The sequence below is a fragment of the Capricornis sumatraensis genome, chromosome 20 (genome assembly GCF_032405125.1).
Source record: "Capricornis sumatraensis isolate serow.1 chromosome 20, serow.2, whole genome shotgun sequence".
In the NCBI taxonomy this organism is placed as follows: Eukaryota; Metazoa; Chordata; class Mammalia; order Artiodactyla; family Bovidae; genus Capricornis; species Capricornis sumatraensis.
In genome coordinates, this window is record NC_091088.1 from 8,493,657 (window position 1) to 8,520,765 (window position 27,109).

Consider the following 27,109-nt stretch of genomic DNA (forward strand, 5'->3'; position numbering starts at 1 on the left):
AAGGAAATGGCAATCCACTCCAGGACTATTGCCTGGAAAATCCCATGGACAGAGGAGCCTGGTAGGCTACAGTCCATGGGGTCACAAAGAGTCGGACACGACTGAGTGACTTCACTTTCTTTTGCAAGATTAACTATGTAAAAATCACAAGGAGTCTATTTTTTAAAATCCTAGAATATGTGAGTTAAGTCAGGTTGCAGGGTATAAGATAAACACACAAAAATCAATTTTATTTCCATTTACTAGCAATGAACATGTCAACACTAAAATTAAAAATACAACAAGAGGGAAACACTGGCAGTCCAGTGGTTAGGACTCTGCAGTTTCACTGCCAAGGGCACAGGTTCAATCCCTGGTTGAGGGAACTAAGATTCTGCAACCCATGTGATACAAAGAAATTGAAAAAAATAAAATAAAGCCAATTTTAAAAAAGAGAGAGAGAGAGCTGGAGTGACTATACTGATATCTGACAAAACAGACTGTAGAACAGAAAAATGTTAACGAAGACAAAGATTAATTTAAAAATACAATGCCATTTATAATCATTCAAAAGAAAATGAAATATTAGGCATAACTCTAACAAATTATATCTATAGGACTTATATGTTTAAAACTGCAAAATGCTAATAAAAATAAATGGAGACACATACAAAGTTCACGGATTGAAAGACTCAATATAATAAAGATATCAATACCCTCTGGACTGACTTACAGGTTTATATTAGTCTGCTTGGGCTGCCCCATAGCAGCACAGAATAGACTAGTGGCTTAAGTAACAGAAATGCATTTCCTCACACTTTTGGATGGAGAAGGCAATGGCAACCCACTCTGGTACTCTTGCCTGGAAAATCTCATGGACAGAGGAGCCTGGTAGGCTGCAGTCCATGCGGTCGCTAGGAGTCAGATACAACTGAACGACTTCACTTTAACTTTTCACTTTTATGCATTGGAGAAGGAAATGGCAACCCACTCCAGTGTTCTTGCCTGGAGAATCCTAGGGACGGGGGAGCCTGGTGGGCTGCCTGCCATCTCTGGGGTCACACAGAGTCGGACACGACTGAAGGGACTTAGCAGCAGCAGCAGCAGCAGCACAGTTCTGGAGGCTGGAAATCCAATATCAAGGTAAGACCTCTCTGGTTGGCAAACAAATACCTTCTAGCTGTGTCTTCACATGACCCCTTCTCTGTTAATATTTGCAGAGAGAGGTCTGGTGTCTCTTCCTCTTCTTATAGGAGACTGATCCTATGGGATGAGCACCCACCCTTATAACCTCATTTAACATTATTTACTTTCTACCTTATCCCAAAACACAGTCACACTGGGGGTTAAAGCTTCAAAATACAAGTTTTTAAGAGGGAGGGAAGAACACAATTCAGTCCATAACAAGGTTTAACAAGGTTTGATAGGAATTCCTATCAAAATCCCAGAGTTTTTCTAGACACTGACAAAATTGTTTTAAAACTTATTTGGAAAGGCAAAAGAACTAGAAGAGTTTTTTTTTTTAATACTTCTGAAATGAAATAATGAAGTGGGAGGAATCAGATGACCAGATTTCAAGATTTATTTTATAGATCAGTAATCAAGATTGTGGGATAGACACATGTCAATGGAACAGAGAACCCAGAAATTGAACTACACAAATAAGCCGAATTAATTTTTGACAAAAGGGCAAAAGTAATTAAAAGATAGCTCTTTCAACAAATGTTGCCACAAAGAGGATGGCACAGGCAAAAAATAAATAAAATGAAACAGAAATTTAAAAAATCATCCTTGACCTAAATCACATGCCTCATGCAAAAAATAACTCAAAACAGTTCATGAAGTTAACTGTAAAACATAAAAAGAAAAAAAAATCAAAGAAAAATCTGTGGGATCTAGGCCTAGGCAAAGCATTCTTAGACTTGACACCCCAAGGAAAATCCATAAAAGGAAAAACTGATAAACTGGACTTCATCAAAATCACAAACATATGCCCTGTGAAAATCTTCTTAAAAGGATAAGACAGCTATACATTGGAAGAAAGGATCTGCAAATTTAATATCTGATAAAGGACAAATATCCAGAATTTATAGACAACTCTTAAAACTCAGCAGTAAGAAGTTCAAACAATCCAGTTAGAAAATGGGCAAAAGACAAGAACAGTCATTTCACCAAAGAGGATATATAGATGGCAAAAGAGCACATGAAAAAGTATTTAACACCTTAGGGAAATGTACTTATATGCCATTAGAGAAATATAAATTAAAATCATAATGAAGTATACTACACACCTACTGGAGTGGCTAAAATAAACAATAATGACCGTGCCAAATGTTGATAAGAATGCAGAGAAACTGAATCCCTTACACACTTCTGGTGGAAACGTAAAATGGTGCAGCTCCTTTGGAAAAGTTGGACAGTTTCTTATAAAAGTATACATTCAACTACCATCAGTTCAGTTCAGTGGCTCAGTCGTGTCTGATTCTTTGCGACCCCGTGGACTGCAGCACACCAGGCCTCCCTGTCTATCACCAACTCCCAGAGTTTACTCTAAACTCATGTCCATTGAGTTGGTGATACCATTCAACTATCTCATCCTCTGTCGTCCCCTTCTCCTCCTGCCCTCAATCTTTCCCAGAATCAGGGTCTTTTCCAATGAGTCAGTTATTTGCATCAGGTGGCTAAAGGATTGGAGCTTCAGCATCAGTCCTCCCAATGAATATTCAGAACTGATTTCCTTTAGGACTGACTGGTTGGATCTCCTTGCAGTCCAAGGGACTCTCAAGAGTCTTCTCCAACATCACAATTCAAAAGCATCAATTCTTTGGTGCTCAGCTTTCTTTATAGTCCAAGTCTCACATCCATACATGACTACTGGAAAAACCATAGCTTTGACTAGATGGACGTTTGTGGGCAAAGTCATGTCTCTGCTTTTTAATATGCTGTCTAGGTTGGTCATAGCTTTTCTTCCAAGGAGCAAGCATCTTTTAATTTCATGGCTGCACTCACCATCTGCAGTGATTTGGGAGCCCCCCAAAATAAAATCTCTCACTGTGTCCATTGTTTACCCATCTATTTGCCAGGAAGTGATGGGACTGGACGCCATGATCTTCATTTTTTGAATGTTGAGTTTTAAACCAACTTTTTCACTCTCCTACTATATGGTAGTTTCACTCTCAACTACCATATGACTCAGTAATTGACTCGCTCTCAGAGCATTTACCTCTGAGAAATGAAATTTTAATTGTGGTGAGAATAATAATGACCCCTCTCCCTGAAAGATATTCACTCCCTACCCTCCTGGAATCTGATTTAGTTACCTTATGTTCCATGGCAAAAGGGACTCTGCAGATGTGATTAAGGGTATGGTCCTTGAGACAGTGGCGATAATCCTCGATTATCAGTGTGGGCCCAATCTAATCAAAGAAATCCTCACAAGCAGAGAACCTTTCCCAGCTAGGGTAGAGATGAGATGAAAGGAGAACAGACATTCCTAGCTTGAGAGGGAATCAACCAGCTGCTGCTGGTTTTGAAAACAGAAGCAGGCCATGAGTCAAGGAAAGTGGGTGGTCCCTGGAAGCTGGGAAGGCCCACAGCTGAGAGCAAGAAAATGAAGCCCTTAGTAGTCCTACAATCACTAGGAACACAGATCTGCTTTGATTTTAGCATGGTGAAACCATGGTGTTGGGCTTCTAGTCTACAAAATTGTAAGACATAATAAATCTGTGCTTTGTAAGTAGCTACATTTATGGTAATTTGTTAAAGTAGCAATAGAAAACTTGTTCACACAAAAATAACACACTTATGTGAGTTCCCTGGCAGTTCAGGGGTTAGGACTCAGCACTTGCACTGCTGGAGCCTGGGTTCAATCCCTGGTCAGGGATCTACGAGCCAGCAAGACACGTGGCATGACAGAAACAAAACAAACCACCCCACAAATACACATACTTAACAACCACACAAAACCTGTACATGACTATCTGTAGCACTTTATTTGTGATACTGTAAGATGTTACAATAGAGGGATGCTGGGTCAAGGATTCAAGAAAGCTGTTATTTTACAAACTGCATGTGAGTCTACAATCTCTCAAAATAGAAAGTTTAATTTTAAAAAAAAAGGCACTGGATTACTCATCAAAATCCAGGAGGATTTATGAAGCAAGTTCAGAAGCTGGAAACAATGCCCCCAAATCACACCACAGATGTAGACTGGCGCTGCTGTCTGGGGTCCCACACACACCGCAGCGGCCGCCCCCGCATGGGCCCAGGAAGATCTTCCGAGTTCTCTGCCTCTGCCTCACTAGGCCTGGACGGAAAATCCTGGGCAGGTATCTGACTCAAGAAGCCTAGGTTCCTGACTGAAATCTAGCTACAAAGAACACTGGGAAATCAATGGTTCTGAATATTCGGCTCCTTGCCTCCCATGAAGTGTGGCATTTATGAAATGTCTTGCAGATTTCTGAGGGGGTGAGGCACCAGACAGACAAAAAGAAGATCCACAATACCTGGTGATAAAGATTTTCAAAATAGACATTAAGATGGAGCTGGGGGCGGGGCGGGGGAAGGTAACAAATAAGACCAATATGAGTATGAGGAAAATTCATGGATGCTTTAGAAAATGCAACAAAAAATGTTCCCAGATATTTTGTTTCTGAAGAGAACAAGGAAAACCAACAAAGGGAGCAATGTAAATAGCTCAAAAGAGAGAAGAAAAACAACAGATATTTAAGATACACAGTATTTTAATGGTGAAAATCAATAGGGTTTGAATAGGAGAAGAATCAGTTTATATCTGATATGAAAGAAAGTCATCAAATGTGTTTTTAAGGGTTACTGGGTATTTCTTCCTATGCTCAGAGTGGTCAGAAGTATTTCCTTTGAGTAACTTCAAATTCGCCAATTGTAATGACCAACTTCGTACTAGCTGCAGGGAAACATTTTTTTAAAAAGCAATACAGGGTATCTGCCCTTAAAGAGGGGCTTCCCTGGTGGCTCAGATGGTAAAGTCGATCCTTGGGTTGGGAAGATCCCCTGGAGAAGGAAATGGCAACCCACTGCAGTATTCTTTCCTGGAGAATCCCATGGACAGAGGACCCTGATAGGCTACAGTCCATGGGGTCGCAAAGAGTCGGACATGACTGAGCGACTTCTCACAATGAACTTCCAGTTCAGGCACGATGAATGTTTAATATAACCTAAACATTTTCCAATAAAGACCTAGAAACACAAGATTTAAATATAACAAAAGACCAAACCTTATTTTAAATGCATAGTTAAACCCGAGAGAGAGAAAAGGGAAATGCCCAGGGTGCCAGGATCAAGGAAGGAACTGAGGCCACAGTGGCAGAATATGAGCTGATTTAGTAGCTACAGGAGCTGAATGCGGTGGGGAAGGAGTTTCAGTAACTTCCGCCCTGGGTTTTGCTATCCACATGCTAACAGGACTAGTCTCGGACTTGTAAAAGGTGGAAAGCTAGAAGTAAAGTCTCAAGTAAAACAGAAATTATGTATCCTCAGGGAGAGGACAGGCTAGGAAAAGCTCACCTAACAGCCTACAGAGCAAACAAGAAGCTTCTCTCTGCTTGGACAACAGGGAAAAGGGAGGGGGAAGCATCTCCTGAGAACTGGGGCCCTGGGCCTGTTATCACACGGAGCTGGGATTCATAATTTTTCCAGTTATGATAGCTGAGTGTTCCAGAAACTTCAAAGCAAAGAAAGAAAAAAGGAAACATAAAAAGCCAGGGCACTGAGAGGAGAATTCATTTCACTTTAGAGAAATATAATTTCACTAGGCCATTTGAGATCACACCACAGACAAAAGCTTAGTAAAGATGATAAAGAATACTAAACACAAAGGGACACAATCCACCATAAGAGACAACAGATGAGATGAAGACCGCTTTGGAACTCTAAGAACTTCTGATAAAAGACCAATCAGCGACTATAAAGGAAGCACACAGAAAACGATGATGAATGTAAAAGAAAACCTCAAAACCATATGATCCTATGAGAAAAAAAACCAAGCAGATTCGCAAACAAATCAAATAAAAATTCTAAAAATAAAAAGAAAACGTACTTATTGAAATGAAACTCACTGAACAAGTTAAAATAGCTTAGACGTAGCTGAAGAAAAAGTAAAGAACTGGGACACTGGAAACAGCCAGAAGGCAACTCAGAGATACAGTGAGGCGAAAAATACTAGAGAAGTGAAGCGATGTGGAGGACAAAATGAAAAGACATGCATATGAATTTTCAGATTTAAGAGACAAAATTAAATCTCTACCATCCACACAGTATTGAAACTGCAGAAATCCAACGTCAAAGAAAAGATCTTAAGAGTTTTATTCTTTTCAAGGCATAAATAAGGAAGAACAAAATAACTATACTTCATGGTCAAATATTGAAAGGGCCATTAGTGGGACAGGAGTACAGAGAGAGAGGGTCTGTATCAGGACAGTGTGTGAGAGGGCAGAGCTGGGCTTGAAAAATGGGCAGGATTCCCACAGATGGGAAGAGATGAGGGGACCTGGGGTGGGGACAGGGAGTCTGAATAAGCTGACGGGGCAAAGGGAAGGACCCTTCTCTGGCTGTCAAATAGAGTACCTGAAAAAAGTGCGGTTTGCTGGAACTAAAATCCGTTGTTCACTAATATTAGGCTAAAGAATTTGAACTGAATAGTAGGCAAAAAGAATCAAATTTTTGAGCAAGTGTTAGGATCTAAACTGAATCATTGCCCCAAATCTCTTATTCCAGCAATGGCATCCAGGGTGGATACAGGAAGAGAGACTGCAGTCTTTTAAGTAAATTTAGGAACCAATTATAATAGTCCAAGCTATTCAAAGGCTTTAGAAAATATTTCAATTACAAGACAGATGATGAAGAAAGAAAGACCCAGAAAAGAGGCAATGTCAGTGAAGATGAAATGTAGACAGAAGGCATGAAGAGAGAGAGGGAAAGAATATACATGAATATTCAGAACATTCTGAAGGTGGAATTAAAAGGACTTAATGGATTGGGCAGCTGGGGGTAGGGGGAGGATAGGAAAAAGAAAGGAAAGAATTGAAGACGGCACTGAGGCTGGGATGACCGATTTAGGAAATAGTGGTGGTATATTCTTTCTCCAGAGATAGACAAGCAGTGTGGCCCAGCAGGCAGGAAAAATGGACTAGAAAGAAGCTTTAGTTTAGAAGCTCTCTCTGAGAAGCTACTTAGCTTCCCGGCTCCATTTCTCCAGTACTGTAAAATGGAAGCGTTTAGAGAAAATGAATTAAATGCTGGACCACTGTGGTGTCAAGAGGATTCAGAATAAACTTTAGCAAGCAATGAGAAACATGGGTCTGGAGCTCAGGAGAAAAGCAGTACCGGATGGACAGAGGACCACCAGCACTGAAGAGATGGTCAGAAGAGGCCTCTGAACCCTGCGGATGCGCCACACACACAGGAGAGGCGGCAGTGGGGAGCTGAGAGGTGTGTCAGTCTTAGCAGGAAGGGGCGTCCTGAGATAGCGTATTGTAAGCAGATGACACACCACACTGGGAGAAAGGAGATGTGTTCCATTTTCCATTGCCAATCAGCTCCCCTAGGGATTGATAAGTGTACGGAAAACAGAAGCCTTTATGCAAACTTTCCCTACTACGTCTAAGAAGCACTGATCCTTCGCTTTCATTTTGGTGCTGACCAAAGTCCTATTTCAAAAGAGCTTTAAAAAATACATATATAACTCCAGTTTCATAAAGACAGATACTTCAAAAGCTAAGCTTTTGTGCTGAAATTCTACCTGGCTCATTCTTCTATGATACTGTAAAACACATACCTGTTTGTCCAAGTTAGCCCAATAAGAAAGTTGGCTTCATCACAACAAGACTGAGAAACTGAGGTCCAGACAGGTCCAACGTAAACTTAATTGGAATGACTTTCTGAAATGCTTTCAAAAACTAGGATTTCATTAACCCCCAGCATATACAGAAACACAGCTGGGAAGCAGACATGATTCCTGTGGTTAACGCTCTAAAGGAAACTCCCTCAAATCTTTTCTGTGAAACTAGTTACATGAGACAAGAGTTCAAGATCAAGAGTTTTATACATGGGATCCTCTGGACCTTTCTAATTCTCACTTCAAATAAGACATGTCACTCTCTGACTATAGAGAAACTCTTCTCTTTTGGTTCCTGCCTCCTACAGTTTACCATCTCACAAGCAGCTGGGGCTGAATGATCCCAGTTTAAAGCAAAAGCCAATGCAAAGAGTGGATTGCTCTTGCTCATTCTCAAATAGGCAGCTACTGAAATTGCAAGCATTTCAAATTCAAGGGAAGTCTAACTTTCTAACTAACTAAAAGTCTAGTTTATGGTCATAACTATCCAGAATTACTATTAATATATCTAAAGATTAACATTTATTCAGAATCTCCCATTTTCTTAATGATACAGAAATATTAGCTTAGGTTAGAAATTTTAAATTATTTTGAATGAAATTTATCATAGGTTCCCTTGGATAACAGGGTTTTGGCAAGAATCCAGGGCTAGTAACTGACTATAGTTCAGTGCTGGACCTCACATCAGCCTAATTTTCAATCCCTGACCAAAATAATGAGAACAAAGCTAATCAGCCTCTCCCATAAGAAAAACTCCCCAATCCAAATAAAAATATTTATCAAATATCCATCTTTCTATTTAATCATACTGCTAAGTCACTTCAGTCGTGTCTGACTCTGTACAATCCCATAGACAGCAGCCCACCAGGCTCCCCCGTCCCTGGGATTCTCCAGGCAAGAACACTGGAGTGGGTTGCCATTTCCTTCTCCAATGCATGAAAGTGAAAAGTGAAAGTGAAGTCGCTCAGTCGTGTCCGACCCTCAGCGACCCCATGGACTGCAGCCCTCCAGGCTCCTCCGTCCATGGGATTTTCCAGGCAAGAGTATTGGAGTGGGTTGTCATTGCCTTCTCCGCTATATAATCATAACCTCCCACCAAACAGTAGCAAGATGCCTGTATCAGAACATGATCAGAATGTCAGAATCACTGGCTGTTAAGCTTAGGACAAATGACATTCTTCACTGACATGAACACATTTGGGAGTAGTGACTTCCACCACTAAGGACATAAAGAGAGAATGCTAACACATAACATTTTAAAGAATCTATGATATACTACAGTCCCTAAACTGGCTCACAATTGCTCGCAGCATGCATAAAACTCAGATTTTTATCTGAACTCTTAAATGACTGAGAATTAATTAACTTTGATGATTTGATACAACATGGAGACAATCTAGAGGCGATACCAAAATCTTGCCTTACTCCTCTAACATTTGACAAGTGCACCAACATGCAGCACTAGTTTAATTCTTGGGGAAAAAAAAAAGTCTGTTTCTGATAAAAGTTTTCAAAGGAGGGGGAATTTTAAGCCACAACACAAACCAGTAGGTTAAGAGGAATCAGTTAACATGATTGTGGAGAAACCTTTGGATACTAGTAAAGTAATGATGTGCAGAAATGCGCCCTCCAACTCACATAACACTGGAGATTTCAAACTGTTTTTGCCTATTTGGCAGTACCTATTAGGATTTAAGATGCATACATTTGACTCAGCAATTCCACTTGTAAGAAATCTGTCTTCCAGAAATAACAGCATAAGAACATTAAAAAAAAAAAAGGATGTACAAGGATTACTACAGAACTATTCATAAGTGCAAAATTTGGAAAACTGAAAGTTCACCAATAAGGGAATGGTTGGTTATTCAAATTCTAGAATAGTCACACAGCAGAGAAGCATGCAGGCATAAAAAAGCATCGGCGTTTATACCGGACCTGGAAAGATACTCCAAATAAGGCTGTTTAAAAATACAAGTTGCAGATTAATGAAGAAAGAGCAAGTCCATTTTTGTTTCAATGTATATATATTATAATATATTAGCATCATATAGGGAAGGATTGGAATGTAACTGATAACTGGCTAAAACGATTAGCCTCTGGGACTGGGAATGAAAGAACTCAAGAGAGGAAAAAATCATTTTCCACTTTCTAAGCACAATGGTAAAATTTAAAACAAAACAAATTCTCTAATAAAAGAAAAATGTAGAAACTATATATAAAACATAAAAATATTTCATACCAAGAGAGTAATCTCATATCATTAGAGAAAAATGTACGTTACACACTTATATACCCAGTCATAGGAATGTTTCCTTCTCCTGGGATCTTGCCAAAGACAAACTGTCTGAAAAAGACAATCTTAAAAAGACAAACTATCTTTTCAGGGGAACTCTGCCCTCTAGTGTACACTGAAAGAAGCTAAAGCACAAGAAGCAACTAAAATCAATAAATTCATGTTATAACCAAAATATTTCCACTTCATCCCTATAGCATCACAACTCTCTCCTTAAATGAAGGCCTCTATGTATCTTCTCCAAATCAATTTCCTATTATCGCGCCAACTGAACTTCACAAGAGTCATTAACTTCAGCTACCTACCCTTTCTATGCTTCCCTACGCTCCAAGAAGCACTCAAAGCGTCTTCCTTCCCTATTTCACACCAAGAGAAATTTGGCACAATCAAGGGTATAGGAATACAGAAAAATAAAAAATTTAAATGTTATAATACATATAGGTATCTGGCTCTTAGACTTGTTGCTGCTTTAACTCAAGGGTAAAGGCAAAGTTTTTAAAAAGGAGGTTGCTCTGTGGAATAAAGCAGCTCCTTGATAGGACTTTCTAAGATCACTACAATTTGCTCAACTCTGGGCAACCTGTAAAACAAAAAGGGACACTTCCTAGAGGCATAGCATTTGTTGTAAGCATTCAATCCCATCCTAGTGACTACAAAGGAAAAATGTCCTTACTTTGCAGCTTTTCTATGTTTGGGTTCTCATTTAGATCCATGAATTACTTGATCCAAATGTCAAAAAGTCTCCTCAAAAAGTGAAGGGTGGGGTGAAAGGAGTATCATTTATCTCTCCATTCATAATTCTTTCAGTTACTAGCTTGACCTGGAACAATCTCTTCAAATCAAGAATGTGCATGAGATGAGATCACCTGTAATAAACTCAAAATATTCCAAGTAGTCATGGGGAAATCTTAAAAGAATTGTTTAATTTCAATTTCAAATCCACTTACCCTATACATGCAACAACTGTAGAGTATACCTAAAATAAAATTTAAGAATAAGCTAAAACCAAATGAAGCAGAATATAAGCATCCACTGAAGAACATGTAGGTGAAAGTCGGTGAAAGTCGGTACAGGGTTTTCTTGCCCCAACAAAAAGCAGCATTCTGGAGCTGATAAGTAAAGTAACAGCAGTACCAGTGAGGCTGATAGAATCAACCATTTCCTCTTAAAAGCTGTTTCTAGATAGTCTTATTCTGGAAGAAATGGTTGCAAGAAGAAATGACCTTAGAACAAGCCAGACAAGGGTACCTCCTACTTGGGTCCCCTGGAAGCTTTCCGCAGTGTAAGATGCAGACCTCAGCAGGAGTCCACTGCTGCTGCTGCTCAGCCGCCAAGCCGCGTCCGACTCTCTGCGGCCCCATGGACTGCGGCGCGCCAGACTTCCCTGTCCTTCACGACCTCCTGGAGCTTGCTCAAACTCATGTCCGTTGAGTCGGCGATGTCATCCAACAATCCCATCCTCTGTCGCCCCCTTCTCCTCTTGCCCTCGATCTTTTCCAGCATCAATCAGCCTCTTTCCCAATGAGTAGGCTCTTTACATCAGGTAGTCCTGAAGTACTGGAGCTTCAGCATCAGTCCTTCCAATGAATATTCAGGGTTGATATCCTTTAGGATTGACTGGTTTGATCTCCTTGCTGTCCAAGGGACTCTTAAGAGGCTTCTCCAGTATCACAATTTGAAAGCATCAATTCTTCAGTGCTCAGCCTTCTTTATGGTCCAACTGTCACATCCCATCCATACATAACTACTGGAAAAAGCACAGCCATGACCATCCAGACCTTTGTCGGCCAAGTGGTGTCTTTGCTTTCTAAACAAAGCTGGAACTCATTTTTAAAATGTGCTAGCTCCTTCAATTTCATGAGATAAGGCTGAGATTAAAATATAATTCAGGAAACCCGACTAGTCATGGTTAATGAGGAAAAGGCTTACAAAGGAAACGGGATTAAATAGTCATCTCACTTCCTTCAAAAATAACAAAACACAAAATGGCTTTAAAGGGTCCTTCATCAGTTATAAAGCTGAAGAGATACTTTTAACAAAAAAGGTCAATTGAAAATAAGGAGGAGTGGTTCTAAGGCACAGTGGCTGGAGTTCAGGTTTTGGTTTCAAGTAGAACTAGACTGGAATCTAGGCTTCACCATCCATCAACTATGTACTTTTAACAAATTAAGAGCACCTCCCTGAGTTTCAGTTTCCTGATCTGTGAAATGGGCACAAAGTTAGCACCTATCTCTTGAAGTGTCCATGGGGAGTAAATGAAATAATACATGTACATTTAGGACTGTGTCTTAAATCTGGTAAACTATCAATAAACAGAAACTACTTATTCTTTTAAAGCAGATAAATGTTTAACCTACAATCTGAGAAGGCAGTAAGTCTGACACTTAATCTAGAGAACAAGTTGGTTCCAAAAGGTAACTGACTTGACCATTAAGGGGGAACAAGGGGTTCAAGCATGTGACTACAGGAACCAGGGAGGCAGCAACACCGAGGAGCGTGAACGGGAATGGGCACAACCCGTCGGCTCTGCTCCAGTTCCTTCCCGCTGTCAGCAAAGAGCGGGGGCAGGGGCACAACTTGCTTCTGAAGAAAAGCCAATAATCCAAGGTGCTGTGCCAACTCTCCTGATTTTTAAACATCCAAGGACAGATCTGATTCATCAACTGTCAGTTTGTGAATGTCTACCCTGGAGGAGTCTCAAACTGGAAAGTGAAGGACCCCAGCTCCCTAAAACAGCATGTCACAAAGGGGACACTACTGGCATTTTGGGAAAGAAAATTCTCTGCATAAACTGTCCTAAGCACTGCAGGATATTCAGTACCCCTGAACCCCACCCACTGAGTACCGATGGTCTCAAGTCACGTGGCACCAAAATCTCTCTCTCACCACACGCTCCTGAACACCCCCTAATGGCAGAACCACATCCACTAAGAGCGACAAATTCACATCCAAACATTAATGGCAAAGTCATGAACATCTGTTTACAAACAGCAATAAAATAAGGGCAGGGCCAGCCCCGAGTCAGCTGAAGTAAAATCCCAAATTATCATCAAACAGGAAATCTCACTAAGTAGAAAGCTTAGAGCTGGCTGTGGGAACAAACCAAAAGTCTTAACCTCTCTCCTTACGTCCAACATGAACTATGACAAAAGGAAATTGCCTTATCTTTTATCTAGCCATTTCTTTTATAATGTTACTGGACATTACAGCTTTCCACCAGTCTCTTTTTCCTACAGCAGAGCTTATAGAACTACACATGCTTTAAAAGAAATCACGGTCAAAGAAACCTCTTGGTAACACGTGAATTCTCCTCTTATGGCTCCTTGTCCTATCCAAAGTTGTGTCCAACTTACCACATGACCCAGAAATCTCATGCCCAGGTTCATACACATATCCCTACAAAAACTCGTACATGAATGTGTGTATGCGCTCAGTCACTCAGTCGTGTCTGACTCTGTGTGACCCCAGGGACTGTAGCCCACCAGGCTCCTCTGTCCATGGGGATTCTCCAGGCAAGAATACTGGAGTGAGTTGCCATGCCCTCCTCCAGGGGATCTTCCCAACCCAGGGACCAAACCCAGGTCTCCTGCACATGAATGTTTAGAGAAGGATTATTTGTAAGAGTCAAAAAGAGCAAACAATCCTGTGTCCATCAACTAATGAATGAATAAACAAAAAGAGATACAGTCATACGATGGAATATTATTCAGCCATAAAATGGAATGAAGTACAGACACAAGAACGGGCCTGAAAAACATTACGTTAGGGACTTCCCTCGTGGTCCAGTGGTCAAGACTCCGAGCTCCCGAAGCAGGGGGCATGGGTTCCATCCCTGGTTAGGGAACTAAGATCCCACAGGCTACAGAGTGCAGCCAAAAAAACCAAAACACATCATGCTAGTCAAAGAAGCCAGACACAAAACAAGAAATGCTGTATGATTCCATTTATATGAAATGTCCAAACAGGCAAATCTAGACAAAGAGATAGATTAGTGGTTTCCTGGCAGTCGGGAAGAGAGAGGTGTATAAAAAGGGAGACAGACAGCATTTTGGGGGAAGTGCTGCACAATGCTGAATACACTAAAAACTAAAAATGGCATAACTTAATTGGTAAATAAATACAGTTCAATATAGCTATTTTTAAAAAGAGATAAGGTACATCCAATTTTAAACTATTAAACTAATACTATTTGTCCTCTTAAAAACTAATATGAAAGATATCACAGGTCATGTCTAGAATGTCCACTTTCTTCAAATGATCTTAATTATAATAATTAATTATATACAAATTAGAAATGTTAATAAAATATTTACAAATATGTAAAAATTATAAGTATATAATTAATTGTATGCTGCTAAGTCGCTTCAGTCGTGTCCGACTCTGTGTGATTCCCATAGACGGCAGCCCACCAGGCTCCCTCGTCCCCGGGATTCTCCAGGCAAGAACACTGGAGTGGGTTGCCATCTCCTTCTCCAGTGCATGAAAGTGAAAAGTGAAAGTGAAGTCGCTCAGCCATGTATGACTCTTAGCGACCCCATGGACTGCAGCCTACCAGGCTCCTCCGCCCATGGGATTTTCCAGGCAAGAGTACTGGAGTGGGTTGCCATTGCCTTCTCCAATTAACTGTATAATTATATAATTATGATTATAATTAATATAATAATTGCTAGTAAGCACTTACTTATGATATTTATTCTTTTGAAACAAGCTGATTCTCTTCTTCTGGGAAGGGTCCTTCTCTGGCATTCAGTAACCTCATCATGTATAACTACTCACAAGCCCACAGGTGCGTGCCACCTGATCAGGCATTTCACAAGAGCAGCAAACCTGGAGGTGAAGTCAGATTTTTGAGGTAGCCTGTCTTTTCTTTTGCTACTGATGTAAATATATTTTTTGTGAATAATTCAGAGGTCCTTTCTTCACTGTCAGGCAAAAAACTTGGAATATAATTTTATCTAGCTTTGAGATGGTCCTCTCAATGGAGAAGGCAATGGCAACCCACTCCAGTACTCTTGCCTGGAAAATCCCATGGATGGAGGAGCCTGGTAGGCTACAGTCCATGGGGTCTCTAATAGTCGGACACGACTGAGCGACTTCACTTTCACTTTTCACTTTCATGCACTGGAGGAGATGGCAACCCACTCCAGTGTTCTTGCCTGGAGAATCTCAGGGATAGGGGAGCCTGGTGGGCTGCCGTCTATGGGGTTGTACAGAGTCGGACACGACTGAAGTGACTTAGCAGCAACAGCAGCAGTAGCTTTGAGATGCTCCTCTCAATGTGATTGTAACACTTTAAAAGTAAAATGGCCTAAAAAATAAATCAACATACATTGGAAGTCTGACTGATCAATAATGAGATTCAGATCAAAAATTAAAAACTTTTCCAACCCAGTGCTGTGGCTATGTTTGATTTTTATCGCTTGAAGTAAAATGCTCAATGATCTCTATCAAAAGACTATATACTGAAACTTAAAAGTCAACAAGGTTTTATTAACTCATGTCCAAAGAGTTTGGGAGAGATCAACGGCTTAGACAGACCCTCCTGTATGAAGTGAAGGTCCTGGGGATGGATGGCTCAAACACACTCAGTACCAACAGGTCTTCAACCAGCAGTGTGACACTGTGAGGAATCCTCTCTCTTCTATTTTTGGGGCAAACAGTGCTAACCTGATACCACCCAGGATGATGTCTGAGACTCAACAATGAAGCCTTTTTTTTTCCCTCAACAGATCGAGATGACAACACAAAATTACACAGGAAAATGATGTCTTGAACCCTTATGTTTTACTGGTTTAGATCATTTTCAGTCTATAAAGAGGAATCTAAAACAGTAAGCCCTTAATCAAACAAGTTAATGGCTCTGGCTGGGATCATAAACTTGAATGGGACTAATGGTTGCCCACTGTTGGAATCGAGTAAGTAGTAAATGCTGGGTTGAAGACAAGCAGTGAATGTACCGGCCAAACACCCACAAACACTGACAGAAGCTGGATTCAACTGGTCACCAGGGCTGGAGGGACGTGGAGGGTGAGAAGTGGATCGAGCACTTAGAGTAACAGGACTCGGAGAATCCAGACACGGCAGGGGGAGCGTGGTGCTTCCTCTACCAACTGCAGAGTTAGCTGTCATCTCTGATTCCTGCCTCCAGTGAAAACTGGATGTTTGGTTTACTCTATCCCCAAAGTATAAACTTCAGATTTTTTAAGCCAAAGCAGTGTACTATTTTAAACATGTGGAGGAAATGCATTTTCAGTTACAAATGTTTGCTCCTGTGATTCTAGCAAAGGATGTGGGACAGGATGTTTTACTCTCCTGCTCTGGTTTTCCTGTATTGCTTAAATCTGTTTAGAGAAGAGAAAAATAAACAAACAATGGGTTTCTCCTGGGCAACCTCTATTAACTGAAACAATTCCAACACTGAAAAAAATTTTTACTGCGTTAAATAAATTTCATTTAATAAATCTGGCATCTCCTGTAGACTCTTCTGAAGACTTTCCACACCATGTGTGTGCAACCTGCAGCACATACTGATGTCTGCACTGATAAAATGTTGCTAGACATCTCAGATCAACTGAATTCCTTTTGACCCTGTCTTTTCCCAAGCACAACGACCACTGCAGACATTTTTTGAGATAAACCTCAGAAAAATGATCATGTCAACTTTGAAGGTCATCTTCTGGATTTATTGAGAAATTCAAAGTCAATGTATCATTAATGAAATGTGTCCCTGTTTTCATGTACAAACTGTGAGGACTTTTTTTACTCAGTCAGACATATCCTTGTAATCTTGTTATGTTTCATTATAGCTTTCAAAGAAGCTCAGGTTCCACTTTACCCCGTCACGAAGGAGTGAGTTCATTAACCCGCTAAAGGATACGTCACCGGCTGACCCATCTGGAGGCCCCTGCGTCCGTCTCCACACTGCTCCTTGTCCCAAATGCTGTCCCATATGGGTGTATCGACAACAGACTCTCTACTTGGTCCAATCTTAGTCAGGCTCCTTTGAAACCTCTTCTCCATGAGGTCTCAAACTTGGCCCCCGTCCTTGTTGGGCTTGCAGAGCTCAATTTTAGCAAGAATCCTGCTAAATTAGGTTAAACAGAATCGCCCACCCGTGATAGCTGATCATGCTCAGTATCTGCACAGTTTCCTCAGTTGCCACCTTTGACGTGTAAGTCCTTGGCCTGCCTTCAACGAGAACCCTGTTGGGTCAGTGAGCCAGAACCCTCTCACTGCTGCTGTCGCCCTTGGCACTGACCCATCCACAGACCCTCCTCCCAGCCCTCACCTGCTCCCTGGCCACAAACCCCAGCTCTTTGGTGCATGCAAAATCAAGCCTGAAAACTATAACGAGGCACACACGAGTCAGAATGGTCATCATTACAAAACTGACAAACAACAAATGCTGGAGAAAGCGTGGAGAAAAGGGAACCGCCTTGCACTGTTGGTAGGAATGTAAACTGATACAGCCACTATGGAGAACAGCAGAGCTTTCTGAAAAGACTAAAAACAGACCTACCATGTGACCCAGCAATCCCACCACTGAGCATACGCCCAGAGAAAACCATCATTCAGAAAGACACATGCACCCCAAGTGTTCACTGTGGCATTATTTATAATAGCCAGGACGTAGAAACGACCTGCACGTCCGTCAACAGAGGAATGGATAAAGCAAACGGGGCACATCTATACAATGGGACATTACTCAGGCAGAAAAAGAAAAATGAAGCCGAGTCCCGTGTAGAGATGGCTACGGACCTAGAGACCGCCATACACAATGAAGTTAAGTCGGAAAAACAAATACTGTATATTAACACACGTGTGAAATCTGAAAAAATGGTATAGATGATTTTATTTACAAAGCACAGATAGAGACACAGATGCAGAGAACAAACAAAGGGGATACCGAGGGGTAAAGCGTGGGGAGAGGATGAACTGGGAGAATGGGACTAACCTATACCCACTAAGACACTATGTATAAAATAGGTAATGAGAACCTGCTCTGCCGCACCAGGCACTCTACTCAATGCTCCGTGGAGACCTAAATAGGCAGTAAACCCAAAAGAGAGGGGATACATGTATACGTATAACTTTGCTATACAGCAGAAATTAACACAACATTGTAAAGCAACTGAACTCCAAAAAAATTTAAGCCTGATCTTTCTCCCCTACTGTGACAATTGTTAATACCTACTGTAATAATCCTGAATAAATCTTCCTTGCATTTTAACAAGTAGAGGATAGTTTTTTCTTTCATGAGCCTCATTGGCCAATGGAGTCCCCAGCAGAGAAAGGATGGAGGGAGGAATGGGATATTTCGTTATTTATTCCCCTGGATGATCCATCGCTCAAGCAAAGCTCTCAGCTCCTGACAGGAGGTCCTCCTTATCCTCACTGCCACAGGCTGCTCCCTGCCGCGCCCCTCAGGTCGAGGGGTGGTGATGGAGCCTCATTATTACTAATCCCAAGGATACTGCACTCTCACTATCTGTGCAGTCTTTCAGTACACTGTGAGTTCTTAAAATCTCCTAGAGGTGTCCCAATTTGAGGATGCCATCTGTTTCCTTCTGGTTCCCACTAAAACATAGCAGATTTCTTATCTTTGAAAGGTTAGTAGCTCTTTCTAAGAAAGCAAGCCATGAATACAGAATACAGTGAGATTTTCATGACTGACTCAGTGACTTAAACAAGGTGACCTTGCCAAGATGCCACTTCTGCCTCCTCCGGTTATCTTTAGAACTATGGTAATAGTATTTCCTGAAACATGTTGTTTCCAAGTAGAATCTCAAGAAACATCCAAGGAAGCTAGAAATAAAAATTATGCTACTTGAAACTAACTATGCTAGAAACCTAAAGCAGAAGAAACTGACTTTATTTCCATCCAGCATTTAATCCACAGTAACAATCACAGTGATACTTTCAATAAATGCAAGAGGCATTGTTTAATAATACCAGATACAAGCCTGTTGACCCAGAGATAAGCCTGCAGAAGGCTAATTCTATATGTAGTCTAGCACAGTATTAGTTAAATACAGGTTGTAAGAGATTGTGAAATTGATTCAATGGGTTATAACATTCTTTCAAAAGACATATACTATACATAGTTCTCCCGGATTGCAGGCAGACGCTTTAACCTCTGAACCACCAGGGAAGCCCTAATAATCATATAACAGACATAAAACAGAAGTCACCATACATATCTGTATTTATGGATAGACTAAGTCATAATGTGGGGCCTCCCTGGCAGCTCAGACAGTAAAGTACCTGCCTGCAATGAGGGAGACCTGGGTTCGAGACCTGGGTTGGGAAGATTCCCTGGAGAAGGGAATGTAGAAGAGAACTCCACTCCAGTATTCTGGCCTGGAAAATTCCATGGACAGAGGAGCCTGGGAGGCTACAGTCCATGGGGTTGCAAAGAGTTGGACACGACTAAGCGACTTTCATTTCACCTAAGTCATAATGTAAGATGTCTTTCTTATTGTGAGTGGCAGTCAAAAAAGTCTGAAAGCCACTGGTCTGCAGAGAACCCCTCTCAGACAATATAATAACTAGAAAGCCAAAAGCATGTAGTTTCAGCTTAGAGCCTCTTATTTTTATCTCAGCCCTCGTAAAAAAAAAGACACACACACACACAAAATAAAACTTCACCGTTTTAGGGGGAAAGGACGAAGCAAAAACTGAAAGGTCAGCAAATCAACTATAGGTGACTTGTTCCACCCTGAACACCTCAAGAAGAGAGAGCTCCGCTCAGGAGGCAGAGGTGATCAGCGCTGCGATGGGAGTGAGTGGCCCATGTTCACCACTCTCGAGGCGAATGCCCTGACTCCTCCTACTTAACTGTCACCTTTACTTCTTACATGTAGATTAAGAAGAAAGAAATTTTTCCTTCTTCCACGGAAAGAATTCGAGTCTTCAGCTCAAAATAACTCATGTACTATGGAAAGTATGAAGGGAGAAAAACTGTTAAGTTCTTGACAATGTGCTAATAAAATTATTTGTAAGTCAGCCTTGACCTTTTTTTGTTCTTAGGAGATTCTTAGGAAGGAAGTATTCAACTCAAATCTTTATTACATGTTATGATGAACCGCTGATATTTACATTCAAAAACCACTTTTTAAAGGTGAAGTCTACTCTACGTTCACCTCTGTGGCCAACACTGTAAACCAGGACTTTGCTCAGAGTCAAACAAGAAGCCTGCATCCTCCACTCTGCAAGTATTTTTCTCTGCATCCTCCATTTTGGCAGGTATTTCAGCAAGGACAGAAGAGCAGCATTCCTGCTCTCAGGAAAGGAGCCGTGAGAGCTGCAGGTGAGGGCGCCCCTGTTGGGAAAACAGCTTCTCCCACGTGCCAGGTACACCTGGGCCTGAGACTAGACGACTCACCCTGACCCGGCAGGAGGTGATGGCACTGCTGAAGGGACGTTAGACTGGGGCTTTTCTTTCTCATTTTGCTTGAAGAAGGATTTGGCTTCTTTAGATGTGGCATCCACTTCCTTAATCACCCTGTATCAAGGAAAGAGACACCAAGTTTACAAGCGGAAGAAAAGGAGAGAAACAAAATCTAATAAAAAAAGGCATAAAGAACCAAGGAAAAAAACCACTGGGCTTTCTGTAAGCTCTGGCTGCTGAGCATTATGGTTAAAATTTACTTCAACAGCTCTAGACAGACATTAGCCCTTATTAATTAAAAAAAGGAAACAACAGCAGATGGAAGTCTGATGTCTCTCAAACCCCCTCCATTACTTTGTCACATGACTGTCACCCTGAATCAGAGCCCACGTGAGATCACCAAAGTGAGGACTGAAGGGCTCTCCCACTGCACCTCACGTGCACATTAGTGCTCACGCTTAAGTCAAAGTGGGAACAGGGACGTGGAGTAATTGCGAGGAACACACTGGCATTATTTCAAGGAGAAAAGCTACAGTATAAACAATTGGGATAACCCTAAAGAAGGCTCCTGTTCTGTTCCTAAAACAACCCAAAGATGAAACAAAATTCCTTAAAACTAACTACATAGATAGTGATTTAGGAGTGAAAGAAAGTTACCCGATTGAGAACCCTGTCCAATTTCAAATCTAAGAAAACTGCCCTCAATAACACTGAGTCCTAAAGGATCAAATGAAGATATGAATTTGATGCCAGAAACTTCAGATAGAGGGGAAATGCCTTATGTCTGCCTTGGGTTTCCCAAGCGAATACAAATGTCTGAGGAATTTTGTTTAACTGCAATCTGTCTGTCGGAGGGTCCAAGATTATGGTGTTATTCTGAGTGTTCAAACAGGTCATTCACAATAATGATAGACAAATCCTATATTCCAGATTTGCAAAGAACAGAAGTCCTTAGCTTTTCTTTTTCCTTCTAGGCTTCTTGGGACTAGAACCAAATTTTTATATTAAGAACTATCTTACTCGGGTACTATTTCAACATCACAGGTAGCACAAAATGAGAGTTTTACATTTAAGAATCTTTGGGATTTCCCTGGTGGTCCAGTGGCTACGGTTCCATGCTCTCAATGCAAGGGGCTGAACGTTGATCCCTGGGCAGGGCACTGGATCCCACGTGCCACAGCTAAAAGATCTCACATCCTGCAACTGTGTGGATCACAACAAACTGTGGAAAATTATTAGATGGGAATACCAGATCACTTTACCTGTCTCCTGAGAAACCTGCATGCAGGCCAAGAAGCAACAGTTAGAACATGGAACAACAGATTGGTTCAAAACTGGGAAAGGAGTACATCAAGACTGTATACTGTCATCCTGCTTATTTAACTTCTATGCAGAGTCTGTGTGTGTGCTCAGTTGCTCAGTCGTGTCTGACTCTTTGCAACCCACATTGCCCGCCAGGCTACTCTATCCATGGGGATTCTCCAGGCAAGAATATTGGACTGGGCTGCCATGCCTTCCTCCAGGGGATCTTCCCAACCCAGGGATCAAACTCAGGTCTCCCACATTGGAGGTGGATCCTTACCGTCTGAGCCACCAAGGAAATGTGAAATTCACATTTCACCATGTGAAATGCCAGGCTGGATGAACCACAAGTGAGAATCAAGACTGCTGGGAGAAATATCAACAGTCTCAGTTATGCAGATGATACCACCCTAATGGGGGAAAATGAAGAGGAACTAAAGAGCCTCTTGATGAGGATGAAAGAGTACGGTGAAAAAGCTGGCTTGAAACGCAACATTAAGAAAAGTAAGATCATGGTATCTGGTCCCATACCTTCATGGCAAGTGGAAAGGGAAAAAGTGGAAACAATGCCAGATTTTATCTTCTTGGGCTCCAAAATCACTGCAGATGGTGACTGCAGCCATGAAATAAAAAGATGCTTGTTTCTTGGAAAGAAAGCTATGACAAACCTGGATAACATATTAAAAAGCAGAGCCATCATTTTTGCCAACAAAGATCCATATAAGTGAGAGATATGGTTTTCCCAATAGTCATGTAGGGATGTGAGAGTTGGTCCATTAAGAAGGCTGCGCGCCAAAGAACTGCTGCTTTTGAACTGTGATACTGGAGAAGACTCTTGGAGAGTCCCTTGGACTGCAAGGAGATCAAACCAGTCAATCCAAAAGGAAGTCAACCATGAGTATTCACTGGAAGGACTGATGCTGAACCTTCAAAACTTTAGCCACCTGATGCAAAGAGCTGACTCACTGGAAAAGACCCTGATGCTGGAAAAGATTGAAGGCAGGAGGAAAACTGGGCAACAGAGGATGAGATATTTAAACAGCATCACCGACTCAATGGACATGAATACGAGCAAACTCCAGGATAGAGTGGGGGACAGAGAACCATCGGGTGCTATAGTGCATGAGGTCTAAAAGAATCAGACTCAGTTTAGCAACTGAACAACAACTGCTGTCCTAAGAAAGTCTCTCCATAATATGTCAAGAGTCAAAAACAGAGGGAGAATCTATATGATAGATTAGACCATTATTCCCCAAATAAATACTCCTTCCCTGTTGACCAAGAAGATATTCCCCAAGCCCCACAGATGATGAGCTTGGATATATGACCTCAGTGGTCAATGAGATGTTAACTGATTTGAGAGGAAAAGAAGCTTTAAACGTATTTGTGCTTTTTTACTTGTCCCTTGAATTCCTCCCTTTAGCCATAATAATATACTTCAAGAAGCTGCTGGTCTAAGACAGTGGAAAGACACATGCTGCAAAACTCTCAACCCAACCAGCAGCTTGGACATGAGCCTAGATGAACTGAACTCCAGATATCTAGAAACACATGTGTAACAAATAAGTGGGTATTACTGTATACTACTTTTAGGGGGAATGGTCGGTAGCATTCCTGTACCAACAGCTAACACATTTACAATTCATGAGTAAGAACACTGATATCTAAGGAGCTAAGTTACTTGTTCTCATCTAGAGATTAAGCAGCAATGCTAGAGAGAACCTTTTAACTCTACTTTCCAAATACGGTTGCCATAAATTTCCCAGCTCCCATGCTGTCCAGAAACTGACACTACCCCAGTGAAAAGAGAGGGTATGTCTCCCCACTTGGAACTGAGCGGGCCTTTGTGGCTGCGTCAGCTTACGAGGTTCAGGGGAAAGGGCACTTCTAAGACTTGCTGAGCAAAGTGATACAGAGCTTCCAGGTGGCTGTCTCTCGGAATGCACCTCTAAAACTCCACGTTACCACATAAAAAGTCTGTCTGCCTTGAAGCCTCCATGCTGGAGAGAACACACGGGAATACCACAGGGAGAGAGCGATATCTAAGGAGCCTGTTCCAGATCCCAAGTGTTTGAGTCTTCCTGGCCCAGACACCAGACAAGGAAGTAATTAAACCATCAAAATGGTCCCAGACCAGCCACTAAGCCCAACTGCAAGACAGGCTCTACATGAGAGCCATCTAGCTGAGTCCAGCCACCCCATAATTAAGAGAGATTATGATAAAATAATGGTCTCAAGTGGCTAAGTTTTGGGGTGATTCCTTACACTACAATAGAAAAAAAACAAAATAAACTTTTGTCCAAACCTGAGAGTTGCAGAGTCCAGGAATACTGGCCTGGAAAGTTGCTTGAAATCTCCTTGCCCTGGGCAGAATCTGGGGAGACCTAAAATGGTTCACGAAGAGAAGTGGGATCTTTCACTTGGAAATGGTGGTCTGAACACATGCTCTACTTTCTATTTCCTACCGAAACCCTGCCAAATAGTGGTAATAAATTTACAAAAGCAGAACTACACAAGGATAAGAACAGGAATAATAAGAGAAAGATATCAATTAAACTTTTGAAGGTAGAAAGCAAACTTGGTCTGCTCTCTCAAGCTGTAGCGAAGTGGAATGGCCAATAAACAAGCCATATCACCTACAAAGGTTCAGGAAACTGAGATACCAGGAACCTTTGAAGGTGGAGGAGAGGAGTGGGGTTAAAACCAACTGAATGTCTGTATCAAGAGCACCTAGGTCCCAGATTCCCTTCTCCACTGGGTACCACAGGCTACTGACCCCAACTAATCCAGCAGAATCCATTACTTGGCAGAAAGTTGAGAAACCACCGAAGTTCTAGACTCAAAGGGCGGGGCTGAAGTTTCAAGACTCATTCTCAAAACAGACAAATTAAATGAAAATGTATCTACTCAGATTTCCCATGCCACAACCCCCCCAAAGGTTATGTGTTCCCTATGTGTTTGCATGCGTGTGTCATTAGATGGAGCTGCCACCTCACCTGTCCTGGACTTCGCACCAGTAAGAAACAAACGTGCTACGCTACTGACGTCCTGGGTTTACGCCACTTACTATTACACCAATTTAACTGACAGGAATTTCAGAATAAGAGAAAATATGGGAGGTTATCAACAAAAAGAAAAATTTCCTAGAAGGATGAGTTTCCACAAAATGGTTGCTCCACAGAACATCTGACCCAGCAATTTACTTTATTTCTTTATTTAAAATAAATATTTTGACCGTACCAGCCATCTTACAGGATCTCCGTTCCCCGTCCAGAGATCAAATGCAGGACACAGCAGGGACAGCCTCAAATCCTAACCACTAGGCTGCCAGGGAACTCTCATGACCCCACAGTGTAGAAAGTCCCACATCAAGGCACAGCATCATGAAAGTTCAGAAGGCTAGTGATGAGAGAAGATACAAATCATGTGCCCCCAAATTACAGGGAGAGTAAAAGAAGCCTTTATGCAAAGTATGCTTTGTTTTCTTATTTTACCACAATATGAACAATATGTTTCTGCCAGCAATCTAAGACAACTGAGTGGACATTATCTAAAAGAGCAACCTAGGTGCAGGCACTGTGTTACATGTGAGACACAGAAAAAGCTGTAACATGGTCTCTGCCTTGACTGGCTCACAGTCCACTGGGATAACCAATCACGAAAACAAGTCATAATGAAATATGATACATGGTAAGTGCCATAAAGCAAGCAAAGAAAAAAGGATAAGCTGTGGGGAAAAAAGTATAAGGAAAAAGTATCTCTATAAATTTATTACTGTCAAAATCTTATTCCTATTCACTAGGGAAAAAACTTCTATCAACTGGAACATTTCTCTCAGGGATTCTGGTGAAGGACACAAAGGAATAACAAGCAGACCACTGCACACGGAGGCTATGTCTAGAACTCCAGCTCTAACAAGCAATGAGAAGAGATCTGCAGGAATTCCCTGGCGGTCCAGTGGCTAGGATTCAGTGCTCTCACTGTCAAGGCCTGAGGTCAGTCCCTGTTCAAGAAACTGAGAGCCCGTGATCCATGGGGGCAGCCAGGAAAAAAAAGAAGGGTGGGGGGAGCTGTCAAAATATCTTCAAGTAAAAGAATAGTTAAATTATACACCATTTCTAATACACAAGAGGGATCCCTGTCAGGAAAAGGCCCACCAATAGCAACAGCTAATTGAAGTGCTATCAGCAGAAATTCCATCTTAACTTCATTTTCACTTAATCAGAACTTCCTGAAAAGTCTTTATTTAGCAGAAACTTTCCATGACTGGCCTCTTCCAAAAGGTGAATCATTTAGGAAAATCTGAGCTAACTGGCTCAGCTGGTTATATGATAAGGAAGGGTAAAAAAAATTACTATTTTTCCTCATTCCCCAGTGTTAATGAGCTACACATTTTCCAAGTGGAGAAAAACTGAAACAAAATGGTAAAAACTCAAAATTTAGCATTTAAAACATATTAAGAAAAAAACTAAAACACCAATCTTTGCTAACACTACCTTATGCTTATACTTATAAATTCTTCCCAGTCATTATAGCTCTTTCTCACGTTTTTTTAAGATGTAGTAATGCTCTTAATTGATATAAAGACAGAAAGAGCAGAATAATGACATCAGGAGATTAAAAGATATGCTCAAATCCATTTACCAAGTTTGCATCAGTTAAAATTCAGGTCCTCCAAATTCTTACATAATGTTCTTTATAATACATAAATTTAACTATAAATACTTTAAGTTTAAAAAAAATGCTGCCAACATGCCAATTATTATCAGAATTTTTGTTTAGGAGGAAAAATTCCAGAGAACTTTCCCTTAGCATGTTATGTCTGTGCAATATATATGTTTAAACAAATAAGCATATATACTACCTTAGAATATAAAATATATAAATATGTGAGTGTGTATATTTATTGGGAAAAAAAAGCATTTCCTTATTCATATTTGTTTCTTTGATAGACACTGGGCTGCCCTCTTCTGACAAATGACAGAAACAGCAGGCTCCCTGCATACTCATCCAGTATTTAAAATCACGATGCATTTGCTTAAAAAATGAAATAGGGGAAAAAATTTTTTTTAAGAAAATTTGTGTCAACTATAAGTATTAATAAATCCACAAAATTTAATTTGGTTAGGAAATTTAATAATTCTTCATAACAACAGTTATTTACCAGCTTTTCTTAATCTGTCAAGTCAAAGGTAGAGTTATAATAAATCTTTCTCAGATATCCTGTGTGACACGTGGGAAATAATGCAAGCCAAGAAAGATTTCCAAAAAT

At 41.0% G+C, this 27,109-nt stretch overlaps 1 protein-coding gene across 2 annotated transcripts in view; it reads right to left on the reverse strand.

The window, feature by feature from the left end:
* The window catches only part of CFDP1 (craniofacial development protein 1), a 129,712-nt gene that overhangs the window by 62,988 nt on the left and 39,615 nt on the right, over positions 1–27,109 (reverse strand). Inside the window, exon 5 of one of the 2 annotated variants that reach the window (XM_068993005.1) lies at positions 20,530–20,649. In XM_068993005.1, coding sequence (XP_068849106.1) covers positions 20,530–20,649 — 120 coding nt within the window. Of the gene's footprint in view, positions 1–20,525; positions 20,650–27,109 lie in introns of those variants that run through there. The other variant, XM_068993003.1, reaches the window with a different exon arrangement.